Consider the following 16,172-nt stretch of genomic DNA (forward strand, 5'->3'; position numbering starts at 1 on the left):
ATCCGATTATAATCATTAATTATGTTTGCTTTTATGAAATTCTAATTCTTTTTATTAATTTTTTATCTTTATCCATCTATATATTTATCGATAATGTATTTTTATATAAATCTTTGTATGTAAAATATTTTACACGTGTTATCTCTCGAAATCAATCAATTACGTTAAAATAATTAATCATTAAAATATTATTGTAATAATGCATGATATTTTATATTTACTCTCCGCATTATCTTGTCGTGTATTCTCATATCCTGCGTTTAGTCTTAATTACGATCATTTGATCCTGAGCTCGAGATAACATTGTTTGCGATTCTCGCGTGACACGAATAAAACTCAGAACCGAATTGCCGTACTTAGCGGTAAATATGGGGTGCGAATACGGAGCTTAATCTTTAATTCTAAAAAATGCCCTGCCCGAGGCTGCACGCGCGAGTGCAGCAAGGTGAATACAAAATTACGTGTACGTGTTCCTGTCTCTCTCTTTCTCTCTCTCTCTCTCCCCTCGTTCTCTGGCATGTCGCGATTTGCGTGTGTGAGATTGCGTGGGCGACATGACTCACCGTGGTCAGAAATACCCTCGCCTTTCCGACATTCACAACAAACACGAACGTCATCGGTGTCTCCGCCCCTCGATTTTTCGCGGTTATTACCCGTGATGATGGCGTCATCGATTTTTGTGACACGCATCGATACGTCGCGTCGCCGTCCGGTAAGACGAGTAAACGCCAGTCGCGAGAGAGGCTCGTGTGACAGTTTAGCGAGGCAACGATTCGTTTCGACATAATCGTAATTCATGGATCAAGCGTCGGCTAACTGTACGTGACGTTGCCAAAAAACATATATGACTTCCAATATACTATCGTTAATATCTTGAAATATTTTCATTCTAACGTCTTTACCACTGTATCTTTAAATACTCGTTGAAGTCTCACTCGATATGACGCGATCATTTTATCCCGAGCGCGAGATCATTAAATGCCCATGAGCCGCATCGTTCAAGGATAATAGCAGCTTACTGCGTTAACAGGGCTAAAGCGTAAAATACGCGAGATCACGCTAGAATACCACGCGATCGGTATCGAGCGATCGATATCGAGCTCGCCATTAAATTCGTATTAACACGTCATTATCGCGTAATACCCGTAATTTCTTGCGGCCGCGCCGCGCCGCGGCGCCGCGTCCGACCGCGATGATTCGTATTCCGGCCTCATCGAGAGCAGATAATCTCGCGCGCGAGCGAGATAATCCGCGAGAACACGCGATGAGTCACGATCAAGTGTCAACTCGCGCGAGAGGTCCAATTACTCGCGAGGTCGCGACGCTCAACCCCGGAGTCCCTATAAAGCGACGGCATTAATTCGCAAATAGCCGGCACCATCTCATCCTTAATCCGTATCGCGCTCCATTGTGCGCGCGCGCGACGTAAAAGGCGCTAATAGCGATAAAACCGCGACGAAATGCGCACCAATTCGATCGTGGACAATAGACGGAGAGTATCCCATTACCGTCATAATCGTGCGGTTACGGTATCATCGGCTGCGACGGCTGAATGAAATGCAGCTTATAAAACGTGGATAATCCACGGTGAATCGCGGATCAATAGTTCGTGACCAGTCCCCTGTCGTCACTGAATCATTAAGATATTCTAATGTGCAAATGAAACGCGCAAATTGAAATAAATACACGAATAGAACTGTGATAAATGTATTTGAACAATTTTCTACGCGGCATTTTCTTTTAGAATTTATCCTCAAAATCATGATAGTCATGAGACAACACAAACTTTCGATGAATTTGATTATTTTTTTAATAAAATTTCATCAAATTTCAACATAAAAAAAAAGTTAAAAAAATGAAAATATTTAATCCAATACGCAACTAAATATTAAATTGATTTAATTAATGCTTAGTTAAAGAATGTGAATGGTATGAATCAAGTGGGTACCTTTTTTTGTACAACTAAATAATGTTTGAATTAACTCAATGTTTAATTGATCGGACTAAATATTTTGGTATTTTAACAAATTCTTTTCTCACTGTAAAAAACCAAACTATTTTGTATTATAAAATAGTTTGGCTCTGTAATATAACCTATTCTACAATGTAAAATGGTTTAATTAAATTTAATTAACGTTTTATTAAATTTTACTAAAATTAGTTAAATTCATGGAATGTCACGTTGTCTTGCAACTGTGAAGGGAAATTCTAAAAATTCTAGAGAATTTGAGAAAATTCTCTCCGTGAATAGATTAAACAAACAGATATCGCTAATGATACGTACCAAGGCGTTGCAAAGAAACTGAATCATTCGATTTGAAATAAAAATATTCCCCGGGAGTATTATATAAAAGATTAAACCGCCTTTCGATTTCTTTTTTCGGGAGAGGAATTCAATAGGATTTGGTATGGAGAGAAACTGATGCAGCGAGGCACGGTTTCGGCTAGCAAGCACGGCGTAAAATTAGCCTTTTGTCAATAAGCAACGGCGGAATCTTTCGCCGATGAACAACGAAGTATCATAGAAGATATGGAGATTACGTAAAAAGTATTTTTATCGCTTCTCCTCGGTTATATACGCGTTTCTTTAAAACGGCATTGTACAATATCTCACGATTCGAAGGTGGCCCCGCGACGTCCTCGCCCCTTCGATTTCGGACAATTTGACAATGAATTCGTTTCTCCAAGTTACATCACGCGTTTATGCCGCATGTGGCGTATTATAAAGCGCGCTTTTTATACCCTTTCACGAGAAGAACGCGCGGCACCTGCGAGAAGCGCACGAAATTATTGGTCAAGTGTATTCGCGCCTCGATTATTATCTGTCGAGAGACGTGTGTGAGCCCTCGGTAAACCAGCTTAAAAAGTTGAGTAAAACTCTCGCGAAAGCTCGCGTAACGCGAGGGTGTCCTTCCTGTTCCGAAGGAGACTCCGTATTAATTGCCGCGCGCATTAACGAAATTCACGCGACGCGACGCAGTCCGGCCGGGTCGGGGCGCCGTGCCGGCCGTGGGATAAATAATTACCTCTTAATTAAGGCACTCGGTCCAAACATCTGTTTCTCGGCCATGTAATCTGCAAAGAGGCTCGCTCGCGTTCGTGTACATCGTTTTCTCCCGTTCTTTCTTCCCGCGAAAATAAAGTCCTGATTTACGGCGTTGATCTCCCGGTAACGCGGCCGGCCATCGCGCGACGAGGACAAATAGCACCCACGGTTATTTCCTTTCGTATTATCGCATGAATTATATGTGAGGCATGAAAAGAGACCGTGATCAGTCGCTACCGAGTGGGACAGGACAATAATTTTAGTCGCGTACTTTGTAAAAAAAATTCCAACTACGTTCGATTCGACCGGAGTACACAGAAAACGCCGAAGGCGAGGAGCGTGCGCGTAGAAAAGCGAGAAGCTGTGTTGTACATACGAGTACAATGCGCGACGCTTCTCCACTGTCGTATTGAAAATTCGATACTGGCGAATAAATAATGTCGAACTATCGGAACTTGCGCGCGCGAGTATATTCGCGCAAAACTGGCTATGCATCGGGTTGCATTATGCACGTGCGATATCGCGTGGGTGGTAATACGCGACGTTAGAAACGTAAATGCATTGGCAATGCGCATGTGCTGATCTTTATGGATGGACAATAAGTGGCTGTGTAAAATTTATTACGTTACAGCTAGAAAATAAATAAACTTTTCGCGAGAAGATTGAAACAATCCCTAATCGTCAATTATAAAATACAACTTAATTATCACATTTCTGTAATTTAAAGACGATCTTGCGTCATAACGCAAAAAAGTAACAATCGTAAAAGGAGAAACGCCTTTTGCAAATTAATTTAATTATATTAAATCTAGGTGTGCCAGACACGGATGAATTGATCGCTTAATTCATATTTTAAAAGATATCGTATCACGTTATCTTTTACCAAGAATTCACCAGCGATTTTATCAATTATCTCGCTCCACGTTATGTTTTCCTCGCGCATTAGCCGCAACGTGGCGGCACGGAAATAGTTTCCGACGAATCTAGAACGGCCTTGGCGGATCGACGGAACGGACCTTGGGGGAAAAAAGCAAAATCCTTGAGTGTCGCGAGTTCACGAGGCGCACCCTTAATTTTTGCATAAAACAACATATGCACATGCGCGTATACACGTGACGTGGTCGTTGCGATGCCAACAGGAATTTACTGCCGACGATCGTAAAAGCCGAGAAGATGCATTTATACGTGCCGACTTTATATGTTTACGTCTACCGAAAGTTCGGCGAAAAGGGACGTCCCGTCGAACGAGAGAAACGGGACAGAATTATGTGTGGCCGCGGCGCGAATCTCTTGTCGAAGGCGACGTGAAAAGTTATCGATAATCTAATTTATCGTATTATTTAGCTCTTTGCGAACGTTGCTGAAAAAAAGTGGTTGAAAAATTTATTAACATTGAAATAACCCAAGCGGTTATATAGGCGCAAATATGTGTTAATTATAATCGAGAGAGAGAGAGAGAGAGAGAGAGAGAGAGAGAGAGAAAGAGAATCACTTTCTTTATTCAACATTTTCGAAAGAAGAAAGTTCAATTCTCTTTCACTCTCTATCTCTCTTTATTGTTTGGAAAACCAATTTTTATTCTATCTTTTTTCATCGATAAAAAGGCATACTATTTTTTAAATCGACTTTAGCCAAGTGCGAAACGATTAGACACCCATCCTGCATTCCTGACCTAGTCGTTAATTCTCTGACGTCTTTGCGTCGACAGCCCGACGGTCGAAATGATGTATTTCTCTTTCTTCATCCTCCATTCAAAATAAGGCTCGGTCTTATTTTAAAATTTCACGGGGTAGAGAGGCCCGGTGGCCAAAAACAAGTGCGGGAAAGCGCTCGCGTGAACTTTGCAACAACCTATTTATTATTTTCAAAACGCTTCCGAGAGAGCGCGAGCAAGCGAGCGAGCGAGCGAGCGAGCGCGTTACATAACGTTAACTGCGTATACGCGTTCGCGAAAGTTTTAACGACGGGATAAATATCGACGGGCGAAATTACCTCACGCTGATAATTATATGAGACAACTTCCATTTCGCCGCTCTCGCGCTCTCCGTTTGTGACCGCGAGATAGCGGGCTCTAAATTGAAACGCCCGATGCCATCGGTTCAACGGGACAAACGACGCGTGGCGGCGTCGTGTCGCGTAATTAGATTAGTTTAGGATTATAAATAATGTAATTGGTTTGCCTCCTGGGGCGCGCAAAGAAGAGAGAAAGAGGAGAAAAAGATTGATGAGACGCCGGCATTTTTTATTTCATTTTATATATATAGTCCGCTTCCAGTGGGTATCCGGTGGATTAACTTTATACATGGGATTACCCGAGTGTTCCAAGTCCAGCGGATATCCTCTGTCGAGCGAACGTCAGGTGACGAATCAACACAATCAATTTGTAAAGCATATCCGACAGCTCCGCGATACTTAAATATTTGCCGTCTTACATCGATGGCCGGTAAAAAAACTTTGCACGCGCGCATCATACGCGCGAATCTACGACCGGCTGTCCTCGGAAACTGGTCATTTCCACCTGCCAAGCTAATCCATCCGCATACAGAGTGTAAGTCGTATAAGCTCAGTCGCTCGGAAAGCTAATAATCCGGGCTAGCGGTTGACGAAGCCGAACAGGTGCGCGGATTCTCTAATATAAGTCTGAACACAGCGACTTGCGGCTCCAATTTTCAAAATTGCGAGTGTCGCGCCGTGCCGCGAGATCCCTTAACCGAAACGTCTTTATCGCGAGATTCATGTAGCCAGCGCGCAATAATTCAGTTGGCCCAAAAATGCTCCATAAACAGCCGGACACGTGCGCGATGTGATAAATAAGTAACGAGAGAATTTCTCGTACCTTGGCAGCGAGCTACAATGTTCGACTAACGACATGCGTGAAACGACAAGGTTGTGCGCCAACGCGTGACGGAAAAATTATTCAAATTATTCACTGCAGAAGGTCAATCTGATTACAAGTGTCTACGAATATTTGGGTACGGTGGCACGCCTCTGAGAGAAACAACGAAGATATAAATAAAACAGATATAAATAAAAATATTTTCAGAAGCCATCTTATTTGTACGAAGTACTCTTGAACTGGAGGATAATTTTGAAACTATTAATCTCGTATACACATTAAGTACAATCTTCTATTTTGTTGTAATTCTTTGGAGGCATCTGTTCAGGCACAAATATCTATTCTATTCTATATATCTCAGCTTTAATCAGTCCGTTAATCATAGCAGAGCGTTCACTAGACGGAAACTTGCAGCTCGATTTATGTTCGAATTTAGAAGGAACGCCGCGACTTTGGTCTCGCAATATCTGGCAAATCGTCCTTCACGAGACTAGCCTCTATGTATCCCAGTCACAATGGTTCGCGTGTCTCTTTTAATGATTCGAGACATTGCAGGGCGGAAGACAGGTGTGATCGATCTCCCGGAACGCGAGTCGCGAGTATCTAATTAGAAGCGAAGTCAGCCCGAAATACGGCCCCGCCGTGCCGATGACTAAGCCTGATAAAAGTTCGCAGTTCGCTCCTTAAGGTAATTGTGATTTATCGACGTGTATCTCGCATTTTACCGCTCTCGCGGCCAGCGGAATTAATAACAACGCGTATTACGTTAAATTAAGGCCCCCAGACGGATCCATTATCGCGTTCTCGCCGCATTACCGCACGAGCGTTGACAAGGCGAGAGAGGGAGCGTGGGGGGAGAGTGAGATAAAGCAGAGAGGACCAATTTGAAAATAATTTAATACACGTTTTACCGGTGGACCCGGGCACGCAATACACCTCGCGGGGTCAACGACGCTCGACCTTTCGCCGGGAGATTTGTGGCAGTCTCGTTTCAGAAGAACGACCGAGAACGGTGAAACGAAAAAGTGAGAAGAGGCGAAGAAGATGCCTTCTCAACGACGCCCACAACAATTTGCTCCGCGACGATAAACGGTCGATCGTTGTGCCTATACATATTCCAAGTTATGTCGTGTACTATTAACGCGAAGTGTCTTTTGAAAGCATAAAGTTAAAATAGAATGGATATCGAACTATTTCGAGATACTCCTCGAGTCGAGCTGTATTATATTTTTTGAACATAACAGCGCTGTGAATTATGTAGGTTATCTATCACTTTAACAAAATGATCAAAGTGTAGAAAAGAAAAGTCACTCGTTTCCTAATTTATTAAAAAAAGATTTTTAAAAAAAGCTAAAAATGTTACATTTTACAAAATTATTTATCGTAGGAAATAAATGTGTTTATTGCATGAATTCAAAACTATTTTGATTTAAAACAATACTGAATTCAAAACAAATATGTTTCCTCTTCAAAACAAGCATTTCTTTCTCTGCATATAAAAAAGTAATTTTTTCTGAAAACTATAAATTTTTTACGATTACGTTTGAATTATTTTCGATCACTCCTAGCGCAAAAATTACGGTGACAAAGTTTGCATCCCACATCAATTACAGAATTGCAATAGAAGTATAAAATTGCAGATGCAAGGATTACTAAAACGAAAAGATCGCGTGCATATGTTACCGGCGAACAGAAGTGGGCCTTTGCGCCCTCTCTCACCTGCGTTAAGTTTATTCAATCTGGCACGAATTATGCACGCCAGAGTGCATTATTACGCGAGATGCATGTATACACGAGCACAAACGTAAGGCCACACCGGCGCGCGGTGCACCGCTGAGTATTACTGTCGTTTTGGCAGCACGTGTGATTTCCGTGATTTACCGTAGTGGACGCTTTAAAGTACCCGCGATTCAGTAAACTCTCATGGAGAACCAGCACGTAAAACACCGACGAACAGGATAACAACCAGTTTAATTTATACGCAGGGATTTAGAAAGGAAACTATAAAAGCGAACTTTCGCGATTTCCATTCGTAAACGCGTCTCAAAGATTGGAGAAACCTGCGTGTATCGTTTTGAATATTAAAAGGAGTTAGGAGTTAAAGTGGAAACTAAGGAAAAAGACGTGGAAATTTTGCATTTTATTTTGCAGTATTTAAACTTTTTTCGAGAATTTTTCTTTGAATTTATTCTCAAAATTATATTAATTAATTGTAACACAACATGATATTTTGAGAAATTTTATTACATCGGTAAAACAATTTTGTTAAAATATTTAAAAATTTAATTACAGATCTGAAAATAATTTTTATTAGACCAGCAGAATAATTATGTAGGACGTTTAAGCTGGTTGTGAGAATATCAAAATATTTGCAGCATGCGTAAGCGTTCTATATAATTTTAATGATCTAATAAAATTATTTTCAGATCTGTAACAATAAAATTTTTAAATATTTCAGCAAAATCATTTTTTCTGTATATAATTTTAGTCAAATTTTACCAAACTATTTTATTGTGACGGATATTAATAAATCAGAGAAAATCACATAAAATTCTTCGAAACATCAGATCTTGTTCTACAGTTACCATGATTTGAAGAGTAAATTCGAAGAGAAAATTCTTCTCGTGTACATGAGAGAACGTCTATTCACATTTTCTACAATTTTCTACAATGATTCAGCCACGACTGCTTTTAGTTCTATGTAATTTATTTAAATAATAATAAAGTATTAATATATTTTATAACTTATCACACACACGCACATTTGAAAATAATTTCGATAAAGAGCCATTTATGTGAAGTCAGAAGCATCGTTTTCGCGCATCTCCTCGTAATTTTCCTGTTTCCAATGTCGTCAGTTAAGCTGGCTAAGCCGGAGAGTGTCGTCGAATGTACGCCGAGGGCAAAAAGCGAGCGTCACGAAACCGTCGACAAGACGTTTAAAGATTCTGTGCGTGATGCAGATCTAACTTGAATGTTCCGCGAAGCGCGTCCACCCCCGACACCTCGTTGCTGTCGTTCTAGCAACAATTCTCTCGCGGCTCGACATCGTTCTTCTGTCGGCTGACGCTTTGTCGGCTGTCCCGAGTCATTGCGTAACAGGCAACGAATAAATAATCGGCCGTGCCGCCCGTGCCAAGGAACGGGGGACGATTTGTCGCGCTTCCTAAACCGTTGTTACTGCAACGCGATTTAAGCTCAAGGGAGAAACGCTTTTGTAAGTAAAGTGCAGCGCGACGGACAGGTGTTAATCTCTCTTTCTCTCTTGTCGGCGCCTAATAGATGCGCCAATAGTTACACGCGTCTATTCGACCGTATCCGAGTGATCTATCCACGTCTTTAGCGCCAGGGACATACAATAAAATCTTGCGTGTTATACATTCGCGACGTTTTCATCAAGACGATAAATAACATCTGTGAGAAGTACAAAAGATCGAATCCCGATTTTCAAAGAATATAGAAGAAGAAATGTAGAAGTAAAAATTATTTGCTACAACGCAGAAAGTATTTTCTTTCTTTTTTAATAGTTTATGGCATTGCGTTTTATGAGGGTTCAATAATTTTTGTGAAAATTGATCCCTGAAGTTAAGTACTTCCGACAGCAGTAATGGGACTAATCGAGGAATTACATCGTAGATCCTATCGCTCGCAGCAAGGCGTTCGTGCAGGTGTAAACGCGTCCGCGTGTAGGCAGATTCATGAATAAATCAGCTCAACATAACTAGGTGCCACATATCGACTACGTGGACGTATCTATTCACGGATCTTGCGTGTGAGTACATTCACAGAGGCTTTCACTAACATAGGTTCGTCAACAATATTTCTTTAATAACATAATGAAAATGTGAGCTCGCAAAAATACAGGACGTCTCTCGTCCATTCGTATGAAATTTCTGGTAAAAAAAAAAACTTTTTTTAACTAAAAAGATTTTAGTTTGCATAATTTTCTCCAATATTTTTCTTGTTTTGTTTTGATAACAGGTTGCGGTTTTTGCACACCTGTATCTCTTGCGTCAGTGTCGTAAAGTAAAGAGCATTCGCATGCCGAACACGAAAACTAAATCTAAGCGCCACGAGAGATATATATCTTGTCCCTTCGTTTGCTTGGAACCACGTGTGTGGTCTAAACGAAGCACGTGTCGAGCGTGACGCGAGCGCAACTTTTTCTCGCGCGCGAGATGTGCTTTTCGGCACAAAATCTCGGAATTTCAGCGGGTTGTGTTGCTCGCGCTAAGGGATTCTCCCAAACCTGACGGAATTTGTGCGACGATCGTGACAAGAAACGCTGAAGATTATTGCCTAGCAAAACCCGAACGTTCCCATCGATTTCTGTTCTCTTCATTCATGTTCGTCAAATATTTTCAGCAATAAAGTTGTAAAATGATACATGCAATGTAATAGTATGCATGTTACTACGAATTAGTGCTTCCTCAATTTTGCAATGAGTTTAATATGCAAAATATCCTAGAAAATTAGTATCAAATCACAATTTCACGTATAAGCAAAAATATAAAATCTTCTTGAAAGAATTTGATAATCTTAAAAATAATTTGTTTAAATAAAGCAATAAAATTTTTTCATGTTAACAAATTACGTCTACTTAAGAATATAAATTCTTTCAAAATTTTATATTTTTGCTTACATGTGAAACAATAAATTATTGATTTAATACTATTTTTTTTCTGTGTAGCAAGATATCTTTTACTTCAAATATAAGATATATTGTTCTCCAATAATGTATTTGTTATTCTTTAATACACTAACTAAAAAATTTGTTAAATAACTAAAATATTAGATCGAACACATTCAAGCGAACATTGGGTTGATTAAACAATTATAAAAAAAATATAATTTATTTAAGTCAGCCATTAACATTTTGCAATCAAAAACTAACTAAAGCAATATATTGTTTAGTTGAATGTGTATATCAGATTAAACATTTCAGTTCTTCGACCAATTTTTTTTCCAGTGTAAAGGCCTCTTGGCCGAATTAGCACTATTCTCGAGTTATTCATCGTCATAAAATCCTGTACGCCAAAATGTTATTTTTAATTCACGGACTTTATGTAAAGACAATAGTGTGACATAAATATCAATCTTCTGGCACATATACCGCAATACAGAAATATCGCGCATGCAATTCTGTTCGCGTGACATTTTCAGCATCACAAAATATTTCGGAATAAATGCCTGCAACCGACAATCTCTCAAAGACAGTCGTAAAATTCACACGTTTTCGTTCAACGCCTTGTTTCAAAACCGATTCAGACTTCTTTGCATCAGTTTTGTTCATTTATGCATGTAAATTCGTTGTTCCTATGTCACAGGTACATCCAGAGAAAAATAATATTTAAATTGATGAAATCATTTTCCTGACTTGGTTCTTTTAGTTAAAATGAAAATACCTTTAAGAAAAATTCAATTTTAAGAAACGATTTATTGTGAGTCTTTTTTAAAGTAAATAAATTATTTGTTCAATTTATTTGTTTAATTTAAATAAATAATTTTTGAATTCAAAGAAAGTACTAACAAAAATGTAAAAAATAATTCAATTGTTCTGGTCTCTAAAAGTATATTTTTTATTTAAAAAAAAACATTACGTTGCATAACCAAACTATTTTTTTCTAGCACAATAAAAGGAACAACCAAAAAATTTCTTCAAATCAAAGAAATTCTTCTATGGGTGTAAGACAGTAATCCAAAAACAATGCAATCAAACTTACTATAATCGCTGCTGCAATTTATTTAATAGGTAATAATAAAAAATAAAAAATAAAAATAGAAAATATTTAAAACGTATTATATTAATTTATATTCAAAAATATATAAAATATGCAATAAATAAAATTGCGACTTATTTGACGAGTATTTTATTTGATGAACATAGTTATTTAAAAACTATAAAATCGTTAAAATATACTGCGATTATAATAAGATAAGACTCGCATTTTGTTAAATTTTCATAATAATAAGAGCCATCGAGTCACTCGCCGGCAGCCTTTTTCGCAAACGTTATTAATCAAGATAAAAGCAAATGCAGCCGACGCAGCACTATCGCGGAAATCGCTAAACTGCAACAAGATAAGATTGCAAGATAAGCCGTGTTATTTAAATTCACCGACGTAATCTGACGATTGTTTGTTACGCAGTTCGTGTCGTTGGCAATTACGCGCGTGCACTAACGACGTTAGTCAGAACGGATGTAATAGTAAAAAAAAGAGAGAGAGAGAGAGACGAGAGATGAATAAATCTAAACAAAAACGTGGGGCAGCCTCCAGCTAAGAAGTAGCTTTACGCCCAGCGGTTTTCCTCGTAGCGACATCGCACGGCACGATGCCAATTCACCAGGATGCACATTCCAACCGACGATGTCTCGCTCCGACAATGCGAGAGGCCGAAATCGCTGAGAGATGCGGTAAACATGCCGGAGCAAAACTCTCTCGTTCCATCTCTTTCTGTAGCTTTCAATTCCTCGTCAGACCGATCGAAGGTCTCTCGCGTACCCCACTGGTAATGTTGCGCGACGCGCCGAGCTCTCCTGAGCGAAATATTTTCGCGTAACGGGTATTCGCCGTGTGACATAATTGAATCGCGCCGTTCCGGGTTTTGATTCCGCGCGGTGCGGCGCGCCGCGTCGCTCGATCGCTCGCCGTGCTCTCGTTCACGATGATCTCGGGATCTCGTGCGAGAGCGCGACGACGACGACCGGCGCACGGCGATATACCGTGCATCCTGGAACAATAATCGCGAAAAAGAGCTGCGTGAGAAGCTATTGGCCTGGGGTACCCCACGGGCGGCTCGGCCGCTCGTGGTGCTGCGAGGGCTGCCGGCGGCCTCGTGGCCGTCAAATCGATTGGATTTTGTCACTCACCGAATCATCGAGGTCCGCCAGGCTTCGCCGCGCGTGCAGCGGTCGGATGCGCTCCCCACGCTCGTCCCCGGACCTGCAAAAACACGGAACGATTCACTTGTCACTAATTAAAGATATCGCGACGGCGGCCATACTGCCGTGCACGAGGTGACTCGCCTTCTACTCGCCAGAGGGCGACACGTGCCGCTCGAACGATAACAAGTCGCGACCAAGCAGGCGAGTTTAAATTTAGATTTATGTTTAGCGCTTAGTTCTTAGTTTTAAATTGTAAGATTCGATATTATTTACGAACGAATAGCAAAGTTACAGTGTGGATGACTTTGATTAAAGAACAAGTACAAAATTAAACGCGATATAATAAAACATGGGGGGTAAGATGTAAAAGACAGGAAAAAAAGCATTTTTAAAGATATCACTGTAAAAAAATTTTTTGTCAAAATTACCCATTATCATAGATGTAAAGGTACTTAATAGTTGCAAATTTCCACGCATATGTAAATTTGCAATATACGAGGGTAAGATTAATTTTGTAATTTGTAATTAAGCAGATTACAAAAGTAAATTCGCAACATGTATGGAAAATTATAGAAATGATAAGGTCAATACGTTTTGCAATTGTCTTACGTATTACACATTCAAATATTGTCTCTCTATCATACATGTTATAAACAATAGAATGACTACTTACTGTGCCCGCACATAGTGATGCTAGGTGGGCAAAGTTTTCACAAATGCACAGTAAACGTTAATCGCATTACATTTCACAGATATATGGAATGTTGTTGTATTACGTAAAGTTACAAAAATTTAGATAAGTACATAATATTTAAATATTCTGTTATATGCGTAATTTTCCGTATAAAATAAGATATATATACTCAATAAAAGTAAGTCTACATATTTTTTGTGGAACTACATATTTTTTTATAAAATTACATGATTTTTTTATATTTACGGGACTAATCGTGTAACTTTTACATCTATTATATGTAAATTTACTGAATTTTTTTACAGTGCAGAGTTAAAGGGCAGCATAGTTTACATGAAAGAGAGATAGAATAATAGGGAGTGACTTTATACACCTTTTAACGCTGTGTACTAAATTCAAAAAGATATGTGATGCTAACTAGAGACATAGTATAAATATAATATGAGCCTGGTTGGCATGTACCTAATGGGTGTACTCTTTTTCATTATAAACAAACTCCGACACAAATGTATGTCGTATTATTATTTTTATAAGTTTCATTTAACTTTACAAAAAATAATTTAATGTAATGTTTGACTTGTTTCTTTTCCTAGATAATTGATATTAGAAAGAATATTTAATCTTTAACTTTTCAACTAGTTATTACTCAATTTTGCATAAATGTTTATTATAATTTTTTGACACATTTTCCGAACATAAAAATATGTAAAAAAAATATATTTGTATGAGCGTGCGCGTGCATATAAAACATTGAAACATTTAAAATATTTTGTCTTATAAATACTTAAGAAATATTGTATAAATATTTTGTAGAGATCATATTTCGCACAAACGTATGCTCATCGGATAAGTACGAGTCTCGACAGTATCGACGATATCGGCGCCAGCAACGCGCAGAGCAGAGGGAACAGCTGACTCGTTCTTCCTAACCTCGAACGTGCGATCAAGACACTCGGTCAATTTTTTTCCTCCAAATCAGACGACGTTGCGCGATCTTCACGTGTCAGTAAGGATCGACGATCGCGAGTACTAGACGATCGCGATTGATTCGAGTCGAGCTCGGGTCAGGTTGAATCGGCAATAATGGTGAAAGTCAACACACGATGGAAGACCGCCGAGGATTTCAACCTTCTGCGTGGGACCAGCGCTTGTAAGAACCGAAACACGTGTAAAATTTGTCTGAAAACGCGTAAAATACGACAGCGCGGGTAAACGTTCGTTCGTTTTGTTTCAGGGACGAAGGTTCAATATTTCTGGCGCAAAGGGTGGATAGAGATCCCGGTGACGATGGGAACCTCATTTCTCGCACTGTTAGGAACTGGTATGATTTTCTACACGGTGTATTACGGTGTCACGCACGATATGACACCGAAATATTATAACACGCTGAAAAGTAAGTAATCGAAAGTAGTTGGTTTATTCGGCTGTGCGATTGTTATGCAATTCGTGAACGTCCGTCGATAAAGCAGAATCGCTGATAAATTAATACTAATTGCGCTAATACTTCAGTTTACAGACCGGATGATCCGGAAGTTAAGAAGATCCGTCACACCTCGTTGTTTGACGACAAATAATTTTCACTTAACAAATATCAATAGCATCTGAGATAGTCATTATATATTCCTCCATTGTAAATTTACGTTTCAAATAAATGAATAAGTATTGTTATCGGTGAGTCCCCTTTCTTTCTATCGATCTAACTCTATTTTCAAATCGATGGCTTCGCAGAATCGCGAATCAAATTTATATAACACGAGATTGCACAAAGAACATTTTATACGTAATTTCCTAAAAACATTATGCAATTTTATGTAATGTTTTCTGAAATATCTATGGTCGCCCTGTACCGCAAATATATTAAATACATAATCGCGGTAATAGATCCCGAGTAATCGTAAAATTTTCTCGTAGCGTTGCAGTAAAGAAGAAACGATTGACGTTTGATAGCGCTTGGAGATATGAGACTCATATATTTCTTTTATATTCCACCGATGTCGAGAAGCTATTGTATCTCTCGATCTTCAGAAATCTTTAAAACGCGCATGTCATATGCGTGTTATGTAGAAACAATCGCATCCGCGAAGAATTTCTATCCGACTAATCGCGTAACGCAATTATGATCGCTTAGCTATATCGCGGAAAATTAATTGTTCATTTTTGCAATTCCGCGCGAAAGGCTCAAGAAAAGGAAAGGTCTCAAGAGCATCTCAATGCAAAATTCATTCGCACATTCTTCGAAAGCTTTTCGATCGCCCTTTTATATTTTCGCGCTGTATTGTGCCGCGACCGTCGCGCGGTTTTATTTTCGGAACTCCATGAAAGAATTCCCCTCTTTTTCTATCGCGCCAAGTCACTTGCCTTAGGTCCTCTTCTCGTCCCCTCGATATTCTATCCTCATTTTTTAGCATTAAATTTCCTGCCCGGCGCTTCGCAACGGGGGTGAATCCTCCACGTGTCGCGTCCGAGGATTACAGCGCAGAACGAAACTTTTCGCCTCGTATCACATAAGTCCAGCTTATGGCTATCTCCCTTAATGTTCGCTTATACGGCAAACTGTTTGCTTACATATCACCTTTCTCGAGAAACGTGAACGCTTTGGGGACGGCTTTCTTTTCATTTAAAGGCAGTATTTTATTTCCATCGCATTTAAAGCTGATGTGCCAATATGGCGAAAATCGTTAAATTTTTAACACGTGTAAAAATGTAATAG

At 39.4% G+C, this 16,172-nt stretch overlaps 2 protein-coding genes across 2 annotated transcripts in view; one reads left to right on the forward strand and one right to left on the reverse strand.

The window, feature by feature from the left end:
• The window catches only part of LOC105195902 (myocardin-related transcription factor B), a 209,379-nt gene extending 196,469 nt beyond the window's left edge, over nucleotides 1–12,910 (reverse strand). The window contains exon 1 of the mRNA XM_039458796.1: nucleotides 12,754–12,910. The gene's annotated coding sequence lies outside the window, so the exon portion shown is untranslated. The remainder of the gene's footprint in view (nucleotides 1–12,753) is intronic.
• Nucleotides 12,911–14,318: 1,408 nt separating this feature from the next.
• LOC105202838 lies at nucleotides 14,319–15,130 on the forward strand. The gene is made up of 3 exons (XM_026132938.2): nucleotides 14,319–14,612; nucleotides 14,697–14,855; nucleotides 14,972–15,130. Exons 1-3 carry the CDS (start codon nucleotides 14,546–14,548, stop codon nucleotides 15,034–15,036), a joined length of 291 nt encoding a protein of 96 aa, XP_025988723.1. The 5' UTR covers nucleotides 14,319–14,545; the 3' UTR covers nucleotides 15,037–15,130.
• Nucleotides 15,131–16,172: the final 1,042 nt, after the last annotated feature.

Source organism: Solenopsis invicta, chromosome 16, assembly GCF_016802725.1.
Source record: "Solenopsis invicta isolate M01_SB chromosome 16, UNIL_Sinv_3.0, whole genome shotgun sequence".
Taxonomy (NCBI): Eukaryota; Metazoa; Arthropoda; class Insecta; order Hymenoptera; family Formicidae; genus Solenopsis; species Solenopsis invicta.